The sequence below is a fragment of the Atractosteus spatula genome, chromosome 4 (genome assembly GCF_055471065.1).
Source record: "Atractosteus spatula isolate fAtrSpa1 chromosome 4, fAtrSpa1.hap1, whole genome shotgun sequence".
Classification (NCBI taxonomy): Eukaryota; Metazoa; Chordata; class Actinopteri; order Semionotiformes; family Lepisosteidae; genus Atractosteus; species Atractosteus spatula.
This window is the reverse complement of record NC_142709.1, coordinates 45,815,316-45,830,604: the sequence shown is the minus strand read 5'-3', so window position 1 is coordinate 45,830,604 and position 15,289 is coordinate 45,815,316. Positions and strand designations below refer to the sequence as shown.

Here is a 15,289-nt window from a genome sequence, read left to right as displayed (position 1 = left end):
ATCTAGCCATTGCAAAGGGTACAACTATAGCAGCCACAAATAAATACAAAATAACTTTTTTTTCTCCTGATAATAACTGTAACAAATTGTCATGTTTCACTTCCTTGTGTAACAATCATGACAGTTCAGAAATATGAAGGTTCTTAATTTTTGAAGAATTTACTACCGATAAGTTTCTGAGTGCCGTTAACAATATTAATTTATTGATATAGATATATGTATTTAGCTGGTTGTATTAAGATATTAATTTTATATATCACAGTATTTAAATTCACGTTCATGTTCTCATAGCAGGGTACTGGGGTCCCCAATACCCTGGACAGACAAAGGTGTTAAAAATCCAAAGGGGTGTCTGTGGCAGAGTTCAGCACATTTTAAATTAATGAGAGGCTATGAACAGCAGCAGCACCTGTGTCAATGTTAGTGGTTTTATAATTAATAATATAATAATAATTAACAATAATAATAATTAACAAATAATATAATTAATTGCATTTTAAATAGATTATCTATAGAACATATTTTTCTGTTTCAGCTTAATGGAGCAAATATAAAGTCAAAGCAGTCAGGATCTCGGAGTTTAATAAGTGCAAAAACATTTCGCATAACAAAACCATGAAAGAAGCAGACTTTTTCTTTGCAATCAGTACACGACTTCTCAAATTTCGAAACCTTGGATGGTATGCCTCAAGGACTCATTTATAGTGTAATCCAAACTAAAAAGCTGCTGGGCACATTTTGACATTCAGGTGTGAAGTAGTTAGCTTCTGTTTTTAAAAGGTTTTGGAAGGTGTTAAGATTTGTATCCGTTGTAACTGGTAATACAATAGTGAATATAATTGAGGTTCTACTGTTTAAGGTTTAAGTTTTTAAAGTCGTGCAATGTCTAAACTAGGCAGGGAAATGCCTTTCTTATTTTTGATTTTCTTTAAAAATGTTTTAAAAATCAACTTCCCACTTTCACCTTGCCATAACTATAGCAGGAATGTAGCATATTTGGGGCCTTGTTCAGGAACTTTGATTTGTTTTGTGGAGCCAATATTTTTTCCTTAGTTCACGCATGCTGCACTTGGGGTTTTTAATAATATTACTTATTATTATTGTTTGATATTATTTGTATTATGGGTAATTGTGGTGTCCATCATGGCATTCAGTTTAGAGCAGTTTGAGAAATGTTGCAAGGCAGATGTTTTATCAATAGCCAGTTTAGGTTCTCGGTTTACTGAGGACATATTAGATGTTAAACTGAGGAAGGAATACACCCCAACACCCCAGACAGACAAAGGTGATAAAGGTGATAAAAATCCATTCAAAGGTGCAGTGTGTTAACACAAACTCTAACAGAGCCGCTTGTGCAAGCAAGGTGACTTTCTGCTCAATTGCGTGAGAGCTACAATACAGTCAGATGGATTTTAAATTCTATAAGCAACATAAGCTGTTTGTCAAATTCACCTACTTTGTGCAGTATACACCTTCTGAAAATGTACCATTTTCTCTCGTGCAAACTCATCAAAGATTTATTTTTTATAATTCTGAAATGTGTGAAATATTTTTTCTTAAAGTTACATTTCGCGTTGATGAACTTTGTATTAAGACAAAATATAAATGTTCTTAATGCGGATGTAAACCTGAAAGAGGCACATCGCGTTTAATAACAAACTATTTTACACATCTTACATGCTATGTAAAAAATATAGCCAAATGGATTGCTCTAAAGGTTAAATTCCAAGCTTAAAAAGACAAGACTCAATGTGTCTTCTCTGTAACTCTTTGGGTTACAGCTAGTCCATGGTCATTCATTATTAATATTATTCAGTATTACAACTGGAATGTTTTTACAAATATAAAGAGGCGATACACAACATGTCTCTTCTATAACTCTTCAGTTTATATAATATATGGTTTAAAGTTTTAAATTTATAGTTAAATTGTTGGCTGACTACTGGCTGCTGAAATTTGGATTAAGACAAAATATAGATTTTCTCAATTTGGGTGTATTAAGACAAAATATAGATGTTCTTAATGCGGATGTAAACCTGAAAGAGACACATTGCATTCACAACAAGCTGTAATAGTGGACTACTTTTACATATTTGGCTATGTAATAAATAAACCAAAAGTAATTCTCAGGTCAGGCTTTGAACTGCCTGGGTGCACCACGCTACATTACAGTCCATTGCCCCTTACCACTATAAGGAAAATAAATGTTTTTAAAAAAAAACACAAATGTCAAAATGTTTCCAAAACATCCACTTTTTATTTATATTTATATTTTACCTGGTAAGTTACACAATTCCACCTTTCACTGCTCTACCTGGCGGTTTTACAAAGTATTGCAACCCTGTTTCAAAAACACTGCGGCACTCTGCAACCCTTGGACTGCAAACTACTGCAGTATCCCCTGCACATTTTAAATGACTGGATCTGTATTTTTCTTTTTGTATTAAAAGTTAAAAATATAAAATTAACTGTTCATTAAGAGATTCATTGTTTTCAACCTGTTGGGTGTGTTTTCTCCATTGCTCACTTTTTCCTCTCTCTGGATTAATAAGAGCTACAGCTACAGCTCTGCATTAAGTGGCCTCTGGGGTCACTGTGATGAGCTGGCCATAAAAGTACTTGAGATGAGAAGAAGAGTTTCTTGTCCAGCAGGTGTATTCTGTGCTGGAAAAGCATATTGGACAGACTCAGGCTCCAGGTACGTGACTCACTGAACTTTATTTCATGCTTACAACATTCAGCTGTTAACTGATACCAGAAGCTTTCTATTATTTTCCATTTTCATTTAAAATAATATGTTGATCTTATAAGGTGATTCAGTTTATGCCATTAGAATTATGTAAACCTAATTTTAAAATAACTCAGGATTCTTATATATAATTTTCTTAAGACAACAAGAAGATTTTAAAAACTCAAGTAAGAAAGATTAAAATATAAACTTAGTCAAGAGAAATATCTAAAGGTCTACTTGCCTTTAAAGCTGTCTTCTAGGGTTCCTTTTTAATGTCTTGCAGAGATTTTGAACAAAGGGAACCAAACCTTTTTTAGTATTTTTGTTATTATCTTAAAACATTTAATTGTGAGCATCCAGGTGTTTTACAAAATTAACAAATATAACAAATTTGAAATAAGTTTAATTCCAAAACAGCCACATTTGTCACATTTTTTCTGGAATCAACACTGTTCATATTAATCAGACATTAATAGTTGTGTTGTTCTTTATGCTTGTGACATTGAAATGTCTCTGGAAGTTCTTGTGATTTTGATTAGTGAAGCAGTCAATAAATATTGTTACAAATGGTGGGTTAAGAAAATATTAAAAATCAGGAATTTACCAATCAGTTTAGTAATAAGTAAAAAAGTTATAGTAAAATAGTTAAAATACTCCCAACTTGTAAACGATTTCTTTAGGATATACCCAAGTGGTTGGTATATTTAGTGGCATGTAAATTCTTTGTTCTCTGGCACAACTTTGGTGAAAAGATTAATAATCCACACACACTTGGTTAAACATTTTTTTTTACAATGACAATACCACAAACTACACTACACACAACAAAACATACATCACACAAATGACTATATTTACAGAATGTACAAACAAGGCGTTTCAAAGGTCTTACATTTTAATCACCCAGAATACCCCCAGACTTCTACTAAGTATGAAACTCTTAATACCTGTAGAGGCCAAATAAGAGACAAGCTGCCTTTCTAAATTAATGTGATACAACCTACAGTTTCTCTCTAAACCTAAATCTTTCTCTCTACACCCTGGATGCCAATAAATAGGAGCCTATCTCCCTATTCTACGAGTGCACCCTAAGCAGGAAAGATGTCTCTGACCGAGGTATCTTTTACGCAGGAATCCAAGTTCCCTAAATCACAGAATAGCAAGCTCTCTCTAGCAAGGTTCAAATACTTAGCTCTAGACAGGTTTTGTCTGGATGATAAAGGGATCTCTGCCTGCTGCAAGCTTCTAGTTCCAGCTCCTCTGGACTCTTGTCTTTCCTCTCTCTTCTTCCCTGATTCTTATTGTCTAACCTCTCCTTCTCTCTGTGCTCTTAATGCAATCTTATATTGTGTGTGTCTTTACTGCTAATTAACAATCATTAACCCACAACTTACATAGGTATACCAAGGTAAACTTTAGAATGGTTTCTGATAAAGGGACTCCAACATCTCAGAAAACATCCTCTCTTCTTTGAACCTAGAAGTGTTTAGTCTGATAAGTGTCACAAACTTCTCAGTAACCTAAAAGTGTAACAATATATTAACCACTGTCTGACTTGATCAAAAAATATAATATATATTGTTTTGCTGTTTACTTATTTCTATTTTTTATCGTTGTTACAGTATGTCATTGCTATGCATAAAACAAAATCAGTAAGGGATACAGTATGTTAGAATAGTAGTGAAGATCAAGGATGAATATGCCTTCTGTAATCCTACAATCAAGTAATGCTACAGGATTCATGTATTCATTAAATCAACAAGAAGAAGCAATGTAGAATTAGGTTTTTTTGCAATCGTTTCATTAGATAGTACATTCCTTCACTTCTAATTTTTATATCAAACTTGTCTGAAAGACATTTAAAACTCCTTGTCCTTCCTGAAAAGGGTTAGCAGTCATTGTGCATTTTCTATTATTGGTCCTGTACCAGGACCAATTTCTGAAGTCAACTGGACCTCTACAGAAGGAAAACAGCTCATTATGGGTATGTATCATAGTGTGACGTTCCTACTTGTAAACCACTGCCTTAAGCCGTGTATAGCAATTTCTTTTTTAATTGACTTAATTTGGAATAAATTTAGCATATTTGTGTAAGCAAAGCTTTTGCAGTTCTACTTAGGAGGAGTTTATTCATACAACACATTCCCTTTATCAGTGTAAAGATTCTGTGCATGGAATCCACTTTTGAGATGATGTATTAATGTCATTGCACACAAATCACACAGACAGCTCTTCAGTCTTTAAACCACAGGGCCATCTTTTGCATTCAGCTATTGAAGATCATGGTACCATTGTCACTGTTTGCCACTGGTTGGCACTGAATCAGTCCTTGATTAGAATAATATTCTGCATTACATGATGTTGAACCCAGATTGAAGCAGTCTTGAACAGATTTAAATGTGTAATTATATTAATTATAAAAAAATCTTGTGTTTTTGTTGGATATCTGACTGTCTTAATGGAAGAAGTGCAGTTCTCTATTTGTAGTTAAGTTAAATAACCTGCAAGTGGCAATATCCCTTCCTAGAAGAAAAAAAACAAAATCTCCTGATTTCCAATTCCAATTTCCAATTTGGTCACTGACTAAATAAAAAGTAAACGTGTAAAACAAATGTATAAGGTTTTGGTTTAACATCTTCAGAGCTCAATAAAAACTGTAACAATGAATAATGTCTAACTCATTTAATATCAGAATAATAAGTCTTGTAAGGGTTTTAATTAAGACTAATAATTAGGTTTCAATACTAACTAATTTGTAATTAATTGTAATTTGTAATTTGTAATTTTTGTTTACATAATATCTACCCCAAATAAAGTACTACCATACGAATGTGTTAATACTAAAATACAGAAATGTAAAAGAATATCAAAAAGTATGCACAAAATTATGTCTCCTCTTCTTTACACTTCATGTACACTCAACACAGAAGGCCCAACCCCTGTATCAGAAGCAGTGATGCAAAAATGCTAACCTTACTTGTTACCATGTTGCCTTGTTATATTGATACAAATCAGAAAATATTTATTATATATATAGGGGTTAAAATAATGCAGTGCAACTTTTGTCATTTCTGGGGTATTTACTCATTTTTGGCGTAGCAGTATATATTAAATACACATAAGTGTATCTTTATCATAATAAAGGTATGCAATACAATTTTCACCAAAGTTTCATTAAAATATTATATTTAACAATTCTTTATGAGATATTCTTGTAAATTGTAAATTAATTACCTCTAGGGTACCCCTGACTTGAGCCATGAGCAGATCCAACATCACTCTGCACTCAGAATTCATCATTGTGGGACTGCCAACCCCAGAGGAACAGGACACTGCACTCTTCATCATCTTCCTCATCATCTTCCTGGCTACGTTCCTGGGAAACCTGCTTATTGTGGTGTTGATCTTCCTGGACCACCGACTCCACATGCCCATGTATTTCTTCCTGTGGAACCTGTCTGTGTTAGACATATTAATGACAACGTCCATCATACCCAAGATGCTAGCTGGTCTGTTAGGTCAGAAAACCATCTCATTCACAGGTTGCTTTGCGCAGATGTACTTTCTCATTTCATTTACAGCTGTGGAAGGATTCCTTGTTGCAGCAATGGCTTATGACAGATATGTTGCTGTAGTGAAACCACTGCATTACAACACCTTAATCAGCACCAAAGTTTGTATTACAATGACGACTGCAGCCTGGGTACTCGGCGTCCTTGCCTCACTTTTGTCGGTTGTGCCAGCAAGCACTTTGCCATTCTGTGGATCAAACCTTATCCTACATATTGTGTGTGACTACCGCACTGTAATGGTATTAGCTTGCGGCGATGTTACAGCTCAAATCAATTTTACCCTGTTAATTGCCACACTTGCAATCTGCATCCAATTTGTCTATGTCTTATGGACATACTGTAGAATCATAGCATCAATAATGAAACTGAAAACTGTGGAGAGCCGTAAGAAGGCCTTCTCAATGTGCTCTTCACATGTGACTGTCGTTTTTCTATACTATGTTTCTGGTGCTGTAGTGTATATTGGGTTGAGAGTGGAGAGTATCCCTCCTGATGGGCGCATCATCATTGGTGCAGTCTACTATTTCCTCACCCCTTTGCTCAACCCCATCATATACAGTTTAAGGAATGAAAGAATCAAGGCAGCAGCCCTCAGATACTTTAAACAGAGAGCACTTATTATGAATAAGACATAATATCAGGGATGTCAATGTTCAATACTAAAAAAGAATCAAGGTGATATATTTATACATCTTACAAAATAATTTTCAGAATCACATTACAAATGTTGTTGATTTGTTTTCCTTTTCTTCAAGTTCATATAGCTAAACTTTAATAAACATATTTTTAACTATGGAATGTGAAAGGAGTTAAATTTCTAGTGCAGCCTAATAGGAGTACTATTTAGTACTAATGTAGAAATAATGTACAGTGTGGAATTTATTAATGATGGTGCAGTGGTTAGCATTGCTGCCTCTGCTTGGAGTTTGTATTTTCTCCCCGTGTTCACATGGGTTTCTTCCAGATGCTCAGTCTTCTCTTACAGACTGAAGGTATTTTTTTTTACAAAATATACTTTATTTCCTAACTACATCTCAAAAAATAAACATTCTCACATTTGTAAAACTTTGCATGCAATAAAAAACTTTCCGAATGACGGTGATTGTCCGTTATCAATCTGTGCAAGTGGATGACGGGGCTGGATTTGCACATATAAAGAGTCCCTCCAAGCCCTATCACCTGCTTTTGTCCGTTAGTCCCTGTACAGGGCCCAAAGTCCTTTCCAGCACTCCCTCTCCATTGGAAAACCCCATTTGGCAACGTCATGCTTCATCCTCCTTCTGAGGTCCACCAGGATCCTCTCCTCCAGCTCCCTCGCTCCCAACTCTGCATTGTGCCCAGTGAGAGTGTTCCTCACGTTCCACAGGCCTTGTTTTGTGAGGGACAGCAGCAGCCACAGTAGGAACTGCGTCCTCTTGTGGATCCGGTTGAAACCAGCCCCAGCAGAATGTACTGGTAACTGAGCACCACTCCCACTCCCAGGAGTTGCATAATGTTGTCCATTCTGCCCCACATCGCTTTGTCAAAGAGCCAGCTCCAGAACAAGTGCTCCTGAGTCTCCTCGATGAAACACATGTCCCTGGGGCAATGCGGGTTCCTGGTGAGTGAGTATCTTTACAGGACCTCTCTGTTTGTCAGCCTCCGAAGGTATTTTTTTTTTCTTATAAAATATACTTTATTCCAAAAAAAAACATCTCAGAAAGAAACATCTCACACATATTGATACTCCACGTAATAAAAACAACGGCGGAACGGCGGTGATTGTCCGTTATCAATCATTGCAAGTGTTAGCGGATTTGCACTATTATGAGAGTCCCTCCAAGCCCTACCACTTGCTGTTGTCCATTAATCCCTGTACAGGGTCCATAGTCCTTTCCAGCGCTCCCTCGCCATGGGGAAACCCCATTTGGCTACATCGCGCTTCATCCTCCTCCTGAGGTCCGCCAGGATCCTCTCTTCCAGCTCCCTCGCTCCCCACTTGATGTTGTGCCGGATGAGATTGTTCCTTGCGTCCCACAGGCCTTTTTTTGTGAGGGACAGCAGCAGCCACATCAGGAACTGCGTCCCCTTGTCTAATCCGGTAGGTGCCAGCCCCAGCAGAATGTACTGGTAACTGAGCACCGCACCCGTTCCCAGAAGTTGCATAGTGTTGTCCATTCTGCCCCACACCGCCTTGGCGAAGGGGCAGCTCCAGAACACGTGCTCCTGAGTCTCCTCGACGAAGCACGTGTCTCGGGGGCAATGTTGGTTCCTGGTAAGCGAGTGTCTGTAGAGGACCTCTCTGGTAGCCAGTCTCTTGTGTACGGTGCAGAGCTCTGTGGTTGGTGCAGAGCTCTGGCTGTCTCGTGGCCTCATACCTCCTGCTCCACTTGACAGCATGGGTGTAGAACTCCGGTTGCCTCTCTGCCTTAGGCCCGGTGTTTGACCACTGGACCAAGTGCCTCATCGGGATGGAGAGCCACAGCCTGACAAAGTACTGGTACTTGTGGCCGATGGGCTCCCGCAGCGCCCGACAGAGGTTGAAGAAGAAGATGCAGTCGAGTTTCAGGGGGAAATGTAGGACATCTCGACCCCCTTCCTCGTCCGGCTGACACATCCGGTTCCTCGTGATGCACTCATACCTGCTGCCCCAGACGAAGCCGAAGATCATCCCTTGCAGCGCTCGTCTGAGTCTGGCCGGCAGCGGGTACACTACCGCCAGGTAAACCAAAGCCGGCAGGATGTCTGCTTTCAACACCATCACTTTCCCTGTGTAGGACAGCGACCGCGTTTTCCACAGACCCAGCTTCACGTTCACCTTGGCGATCCTCTCGGTCCAGTTGTTGGTCTCGTTGTCCTGGCTCTGGAATGAAACCCCCAGTATTTTGAGGGGCTCCGTGCAGAGCTCGAGACCCCACGGCGCCGTCGTCCTGTGCTTCCAGGGCCCGAAGAACTTCAGTTTGCTCTTTCGATGGTTGAGCTTCGACCCCGAGGCTCTGGAGTATTGCTCCACGACCTGCAGGGCCCTCCTCAACCCCCTGTCCGACCTCAGGAACAGCGTCGTGTCGTCGGCGTACTGGGAGATCTTCAGGGTTTCCCCCGTGCCTCCTGGTATCTCCAGGCCGTCGATGACAGGGTCCCATCTCACCGCCTCTGCTAAGGGCTCTGTGAAGAGAACATAGAAAAGGGGTGAAAGGGGGCAGCCCTGTCGTACTCTGGATTCCTGGGGAATGAAATCCCCCAGGTTTCCACTCATGTTCACTCTGCTGCCCACGTCAGAGTACAGAATCTTAATCCAGCGGCTGAAACTCTCTCCGAAACTGAAGCGTTCCAGCACCCTGAACAGATAGCTGTGGTTCACTCTGTCGAAGGCTTTCTCCTGGTCCAGGCTGACCACCATCATGGGCACGTTCCGGTCCTCGGCCCAGGCGATGGCGTCTCTGGTCAGCTGGAGGTTCCAGCTGACGGATCGCCCTTCCACCCCACACGTCTGGTCGCTGTGGATGATGTGGGGGAGGGCGGTTCTCAGTCTGCCGGTCAGGAGCTTGGACAGGATCTTTACGTCCACACAGAGCATCGTGATCGGCCTCCAGTTTTTGAGGTCGGCGGCGTCTCCTCCCTTGAAGAGCAGGGAGATGACGCCCTCCCTCATGGTGTCTCCGAGTTTCCCCCGGGGGAAGATCTCCTGCGCCACTTCCACCAGATCTGCCGCCAGGGTGTCCCAGAAGCAGGTGTAGAATTCCTTGGGGAGTCCGTCCGGCCCTGGCACCTTGCCATTCTCCATGGACAAGAGCGCCGCCTTCAGCTCCTCGGCCGTGATCGGACCCTCCAAGTCCTCCCTCACCTCCTCCGGTACTCGTGCCTTCAGCCCCTCCAGAAAAGCATCGCCTGCCTCCACCTCCGTCTGCTTTTCTGAAAAGAGCTCTGTGTAGAAAGCGGTGGCCGCTTCTACCTTGTCGCTCTCGTCCAGCACTTCCTCTCCATCTCTCCGTCTCGGGCTGTGGATCACCCTCTTTTTCTGGGCTCCTCGGACCTGATTGAAGAAAGAAGAGGAACAGGTTTAATTATTTTCATAATGCTCCCTTTGTGCCTTTACCAGGAAAGCCTTGGCTTTCTTGGTGTGCAGTTTGCGGAGCCTCTCCTTCAGGTCCCGTGCCCGGGCTGAATTGAAGGCTCCTCCCCCGTTAGCCGAGCTGTACTCCTCCTCGAGTTGTCTCTGGAGTCGTGCAGCTTCCTTCCTCTCCTTGGCCGCCTTCCGTCTGCAGTACGTCTGCGCCAGGGTTCGGGTCCTGTCCTTCACCGACTCCCACCATTCCACCACGGAGCTGTAGCCGTCTCTCAAATCGACCCAGCTCGCGTAGTCTTTACGGAACAGTGCACTGAAGTCGTCTTCCCTCCAGTATCTCCCGGTTCAGCTTCCAGTACCCACGACCGAATGCCGGCAGGTTGGTGTTAGCCACCACCGTCAAGTGCTCGTGGTCGGAATACCACGCCGGGGACACCGTCGCTGACTCCAGGGAGCAGGTCGTGTGCAGAAAGATGTAGTCCAGGCGGCTGCACACTCCCCGGGAGTTTTTCCACGTCGTTCCGGCGACGTTAGGGCGGCACCGTCTGAAGCCGTCTACCAGGGAGAACTGCTTGAGTAGCGACTCCAGCTCTGCCGAGCTAGCGTCGCTCCCCTTCTCCCGGTCGACGTTGAAGTCCCCGCCAAGTACCACCTGTCTGTTGGTGGTACAGCAGCTGGCCAGGTCAGCAAACACTTCCTTCTGGATAGAGGGTTCCGTCGCAGCATAGATGTTAATTGCTCTCAACTTCTGCCCCCTCCAGTCGATGTCTGCGACCAGGATCCGGCCCTGCACCACCGAGAAGGAGGAAACCAGCGTCATCTCTGTGTTTCCGAGGAGGATTCCCACTCCGGAAGAGTGGACCCCTCCTACGCTCCAGCATGATTCTCCCTTCATCCATTCCCTGGTGAATGTCAGCTTGTCGCTTTCATCCTTCAGGTGGACCTCCTGTAAGAAACAAACTGAGAAAGACTTTGAGGCCAGATCATGAAAGACTCCCCGTCTTTTCACCTGGTCTCTCAGCCCTCTCACGTTAGTTGTTAGAAAGGTAAGTTTCACAGTCATGATTAAACAAGTGAAAGTTAAACCTCCTCTCTTTGTACTTACAGTGGAAAAATTGGGAGTCTATATCTGGGCACTGTTTAGCCTAGATGTAACTCCTCTCGTTCGGGTCCTGGGGGGAATATGCTGGGCTCCCTCCATGTCTCGCTGGGGACTGAAAAGTAAACATGCTGGACAGGTCCAGCCCTACCATCAGTCCCGGCTCCAGGGCGGCTTCAAAGTAATCCTCGTCTTCCTCGAGGATACTCTCCGCCACCGCTTCGGGAAGGCTTTTTTCTTCCCTTTCTCCAGGAGTTTCGGGGACCTCCAGTTGCTCCTGGGCATCGGGGGAGGGGGGCTCCACTTCCTGGGCTGCCTCTTCCTGTTGTTCCTGGGCCTCGGGGGAGGGGGTTCCGACTTCCTGGGCTGCCTCTTCCTGTTGTCCCTGGGCCTCGGGGGAGGGGGTTACCTCTTCCTGGCCTGCCTCCTCCTGTTGTCCGTGGGCCTCGGGGGAAGAAAGTTCCGTTTCCTCTAGGACGAGGAAACGGTTCTCCCTTACCACTCTTTTCTTTTGTCCTTCCGAAGGTGGATCCGCCCTGCATCTCTTCTCCCGCTTTCTCTTTCCCTTCTTGCTGGGAGTTATCCAGGGCCCTTCCTCCGGTCGGCCATTTTGTTCGTCGTCCTGGCGGCCATCTTGTGGCACCGGTACGGCTGGGGGTGTGGCCTCGGCAGTTTCGGTTCTCTGCGGGGGAGGTGCGGGTTCTTTGTTCTCACCTCTCTCCCTTTGTCTCGAGACCGGTTTCTACCGGCCGGCTTCCACCACCTGCGCAAACGAAGGTTTGCTTACCTTGCACTGGCGAAGGAGGTGTCCCTCGGCGCCGCGTCCGTCGCACGTTTTGGCATCCCGGCAGGTTTTTGCCAGGTGCCCCTCTTTGTTACAGTTGTGACATCTGACGATGTCACACGTGTTCTCCTTGTGGCCGGACTGTCTGCACTTCTTGCAGAAATCCGGCATCCTGGGGTAATAAAGGTACCCCCTGTCAGCTCCGATGTTGAAGCGGGCCGGGGGGTGCTGGAAACCGTCGACGCCCTCTGGGTCCTCTTTCAGGAGGACTCGGTACTGGCGTTTGCCGTACCAGACGCCAGAACTGTCCCTGATCTCCGTCGGTTTGCCCACCACAGTTACATACCTCCCTAGGTATGCTGTTACCAGTTCCGTTGGTACGTAGGGGTTGTATGTGTGGACTGTGATGGTCCTCTGGTTTGTCTTCCTCATAGGCTCCGGCCTGAAATCAGAGAAACCGGGGTGCTTACCTTTTTCTCTGATCATTTTCGTTGCCTTTTCATATGAGGCGTCCGTGGCCATGTAGGCCTCCATGTATCTCTCTGCCTTGTTGTCTTGCAGGCAGTAGAGATCTCCGGCCACCAACTGCAGGATCCCTCTCAGGAAGGTCATAAAAAAGGATTTCGCAGTTGGCATCGTCTCTGCTTTCTTGGTCCAGTGGAACCGGATCAGTGTCCTCTTGTCTGCCATCTGGAAAGGAGAAAAAGGAAAAAGGAGAGAAAGAGAGAGAGAAAAGGTCCTGTGGAGAGGAGGGTTTAGCTGCTAAAGGAGCAGCGAGGGAGCCCTGGCCTTTGTACTTGTGGGCAAAGCCCAGCTAGGTGCAGGCGCAGGAGGAGAGAGAGAGAGGGGAGCGGAAAGTGCTTCCGGGTCTCGAGGAAGAAAGCAAGCACCGCGGGCAGGCCACGAGTACCTACTCCCAGCCAAGAGGCCAAGGAGGCAGAGAGAGAGAGAGAGAGAGGGAGCGGATAGCGCTTCCGAGTCTCGAGGAGGAAAGTAAGCACCGCAGGCAGGCCACGAGTACCTACTCCCAGCCAAGAGGCCAAGGTGGCGGAGCAAGAGAAAGGGGGAGGGGAGAGGAGAGGAGAGAGCAGAGAGAGAGAACGTTGCTGCCGGATCCCACCCAGCTCAGCTGCTGCTTGGCCTTAACCCCCTAGGCTCAACCTAGAGCGATACCAGCTCAAGCACTCTTCAGGATCTTGATCGCCTTCTAGAGCTTTGGAAAGACAAGAACTGCGGGCATGCCACTTGAACTTGATCTTAGCCAAAAGGCCGAGAAGCCTCCGAAGGTATTTTTTTTTTGTTTTTTTATTACAAAAATGACAAAATCACAAACTATTTACAGAAAAAAGAACTAATGACAACAATGCAACACAAAGCAAAAACAACAATACCAAAGAAACAAGAACAAAAAACACTGTCAACCAAAATAAGACTTGCAATGTACCATCAATCCCTTCCACCTTTCTTTAGCAGCGTGATATCCTCTTCTACGAATGTCTAAAATTATCTCACATTTAATCCGGTACAGCAGTCTGTTGTACAATCCCGTCACACTCAACTGAACTCCATTTTTAACCAGACCATTCCATGCCTTCCACAGCTCCGACTTTATATAACTCATAAGTACACCCAGTACCAAAGTTGTTTCCCGTGGATATGTTTCTTTTTTCAAACCATATAAAACCATGTTCAAAGTAATTACAAAATTCAAAGTAATCATTTCAAACAACAAACTGCACTTTGCCCACATTCTCCCCGCATAAGCACAATCCCAAAATACATGTCGAATAGTCTCCAATTTATTACATTCCGCCCTCGGGCAAAGCGGCTGCAAAGTCACTTTATGCCGATGCAATATCTTTCTCACAGGGAGTCTCTGCCATGCAATAAACCAATTTAGGTCCATCAACTCATGTTGCAGCCCTTTGGGCTGGATCCGGCTCCACACTTCCTTAGGCAGCCCACCGACCAGGTCCACTTTTCCTTTGGCCATCACCGTCTCGTACAGGGACCTGTGGTTGGACAACACTTTGCCCTCCAGACCCTGCGCGTGCTTGCTGATCCATTGGTAGGCTTGTCGGTAGTGCCGGGGCATGTCTTCGCCGTGGGGCGCCTTATTGTCCCATCCAAATACCCCTCTCAGCTTTCCCGTGAACCAAAACCGAACAAAAAAAAAGGCCACATGTTCTACTGGCATCTTTGAGGCCACACACAAAGAGGATACAAAAAAACAAGACAACTTGGTAGGTAAAGACGGGACTCCCCTTCCTCCCTCCTCAATAGGTCGATACATATCCCCCCGTCCGATATATTCATATTTTTTACCCCAAATAAACCAAAAAACTTCCCTCGTTAAATATCTGTTTAGCCTCAGAGGCATGGGGTATACTGAGGCCAGATACCCTAACAACGCCAGCACCTCAATCTTAATTATAAGGACTTTCCCCACATGAGTCAGACCCCTGTTTTTCCACCGCCCCAGGCGTATCCTTGCCTTTTCCAGCTTCTCAAGCCAGTTGTAATTGGCCACGTCCTCCTCTTTGAAATGGATGCCCAGTATTTTCAAGGGATCTCTACAAACTTGTAACCCCCCCACACCATCTTGTCTGTCTCTCCACCTGCCAAAAAATTTAATTTGACTCTTCCCGCTATTCAGTTTGGCCCAGGACGCCTTGGCAAAAACTGCCAGGTGGTTTAGCGCCCCCTGCAGGTCCACATCAGAAGCCATGAACAGAGTAATATCGTCTGCATATAGGGCAATTCTGGCCCTCTCCCCACCGCTCCCAGGCACCAAGATGCCCTCTATTTTCGGGTCTGCACATACTAACCGGGCATAAGCCTCGATATATAGTACGAATAACAGTGGAGAGAGAGGGCATCCCTGTCTCACTCCCGTGTCCTGCCACACCATACCTCCAAGGTGGCCGTTTATTAAGATTTTGCTTCCCACCTCCCTATACAAGGTCTGGACCCAACCAATAAAACGAGAACCAAACCCCATACGTTCCATTACCCGCCATAAGAATTCGTGAGACACCCTGTCAAAGGCTTTTTCCAA

The 15,289-nt window shown here is 44.2% G+C and overlaps 1 protein-coding gene across 1 annotated transcript; it reads left to right on the top strand.

The window, feature by feature from the left end:
* Positions 1 to 5,990: 5,990 nt before the first annotated feature.
* LOC148836408 (olfactory receptor 6N1-like) lies at positions 5,991 to 6,938 on the top strand. The gene has a single exon (XM_088914173.1). The coding sequence runs from the start codon at positions 5,991 to 5,993 to the stop codon at positions 6,936 to 6,938; it is 948 nt and encodes a 315-aa protein (XP_088770299.1).
* Positions 6,939 to 15,289: the final 8,351 nt, after the last annotated feature.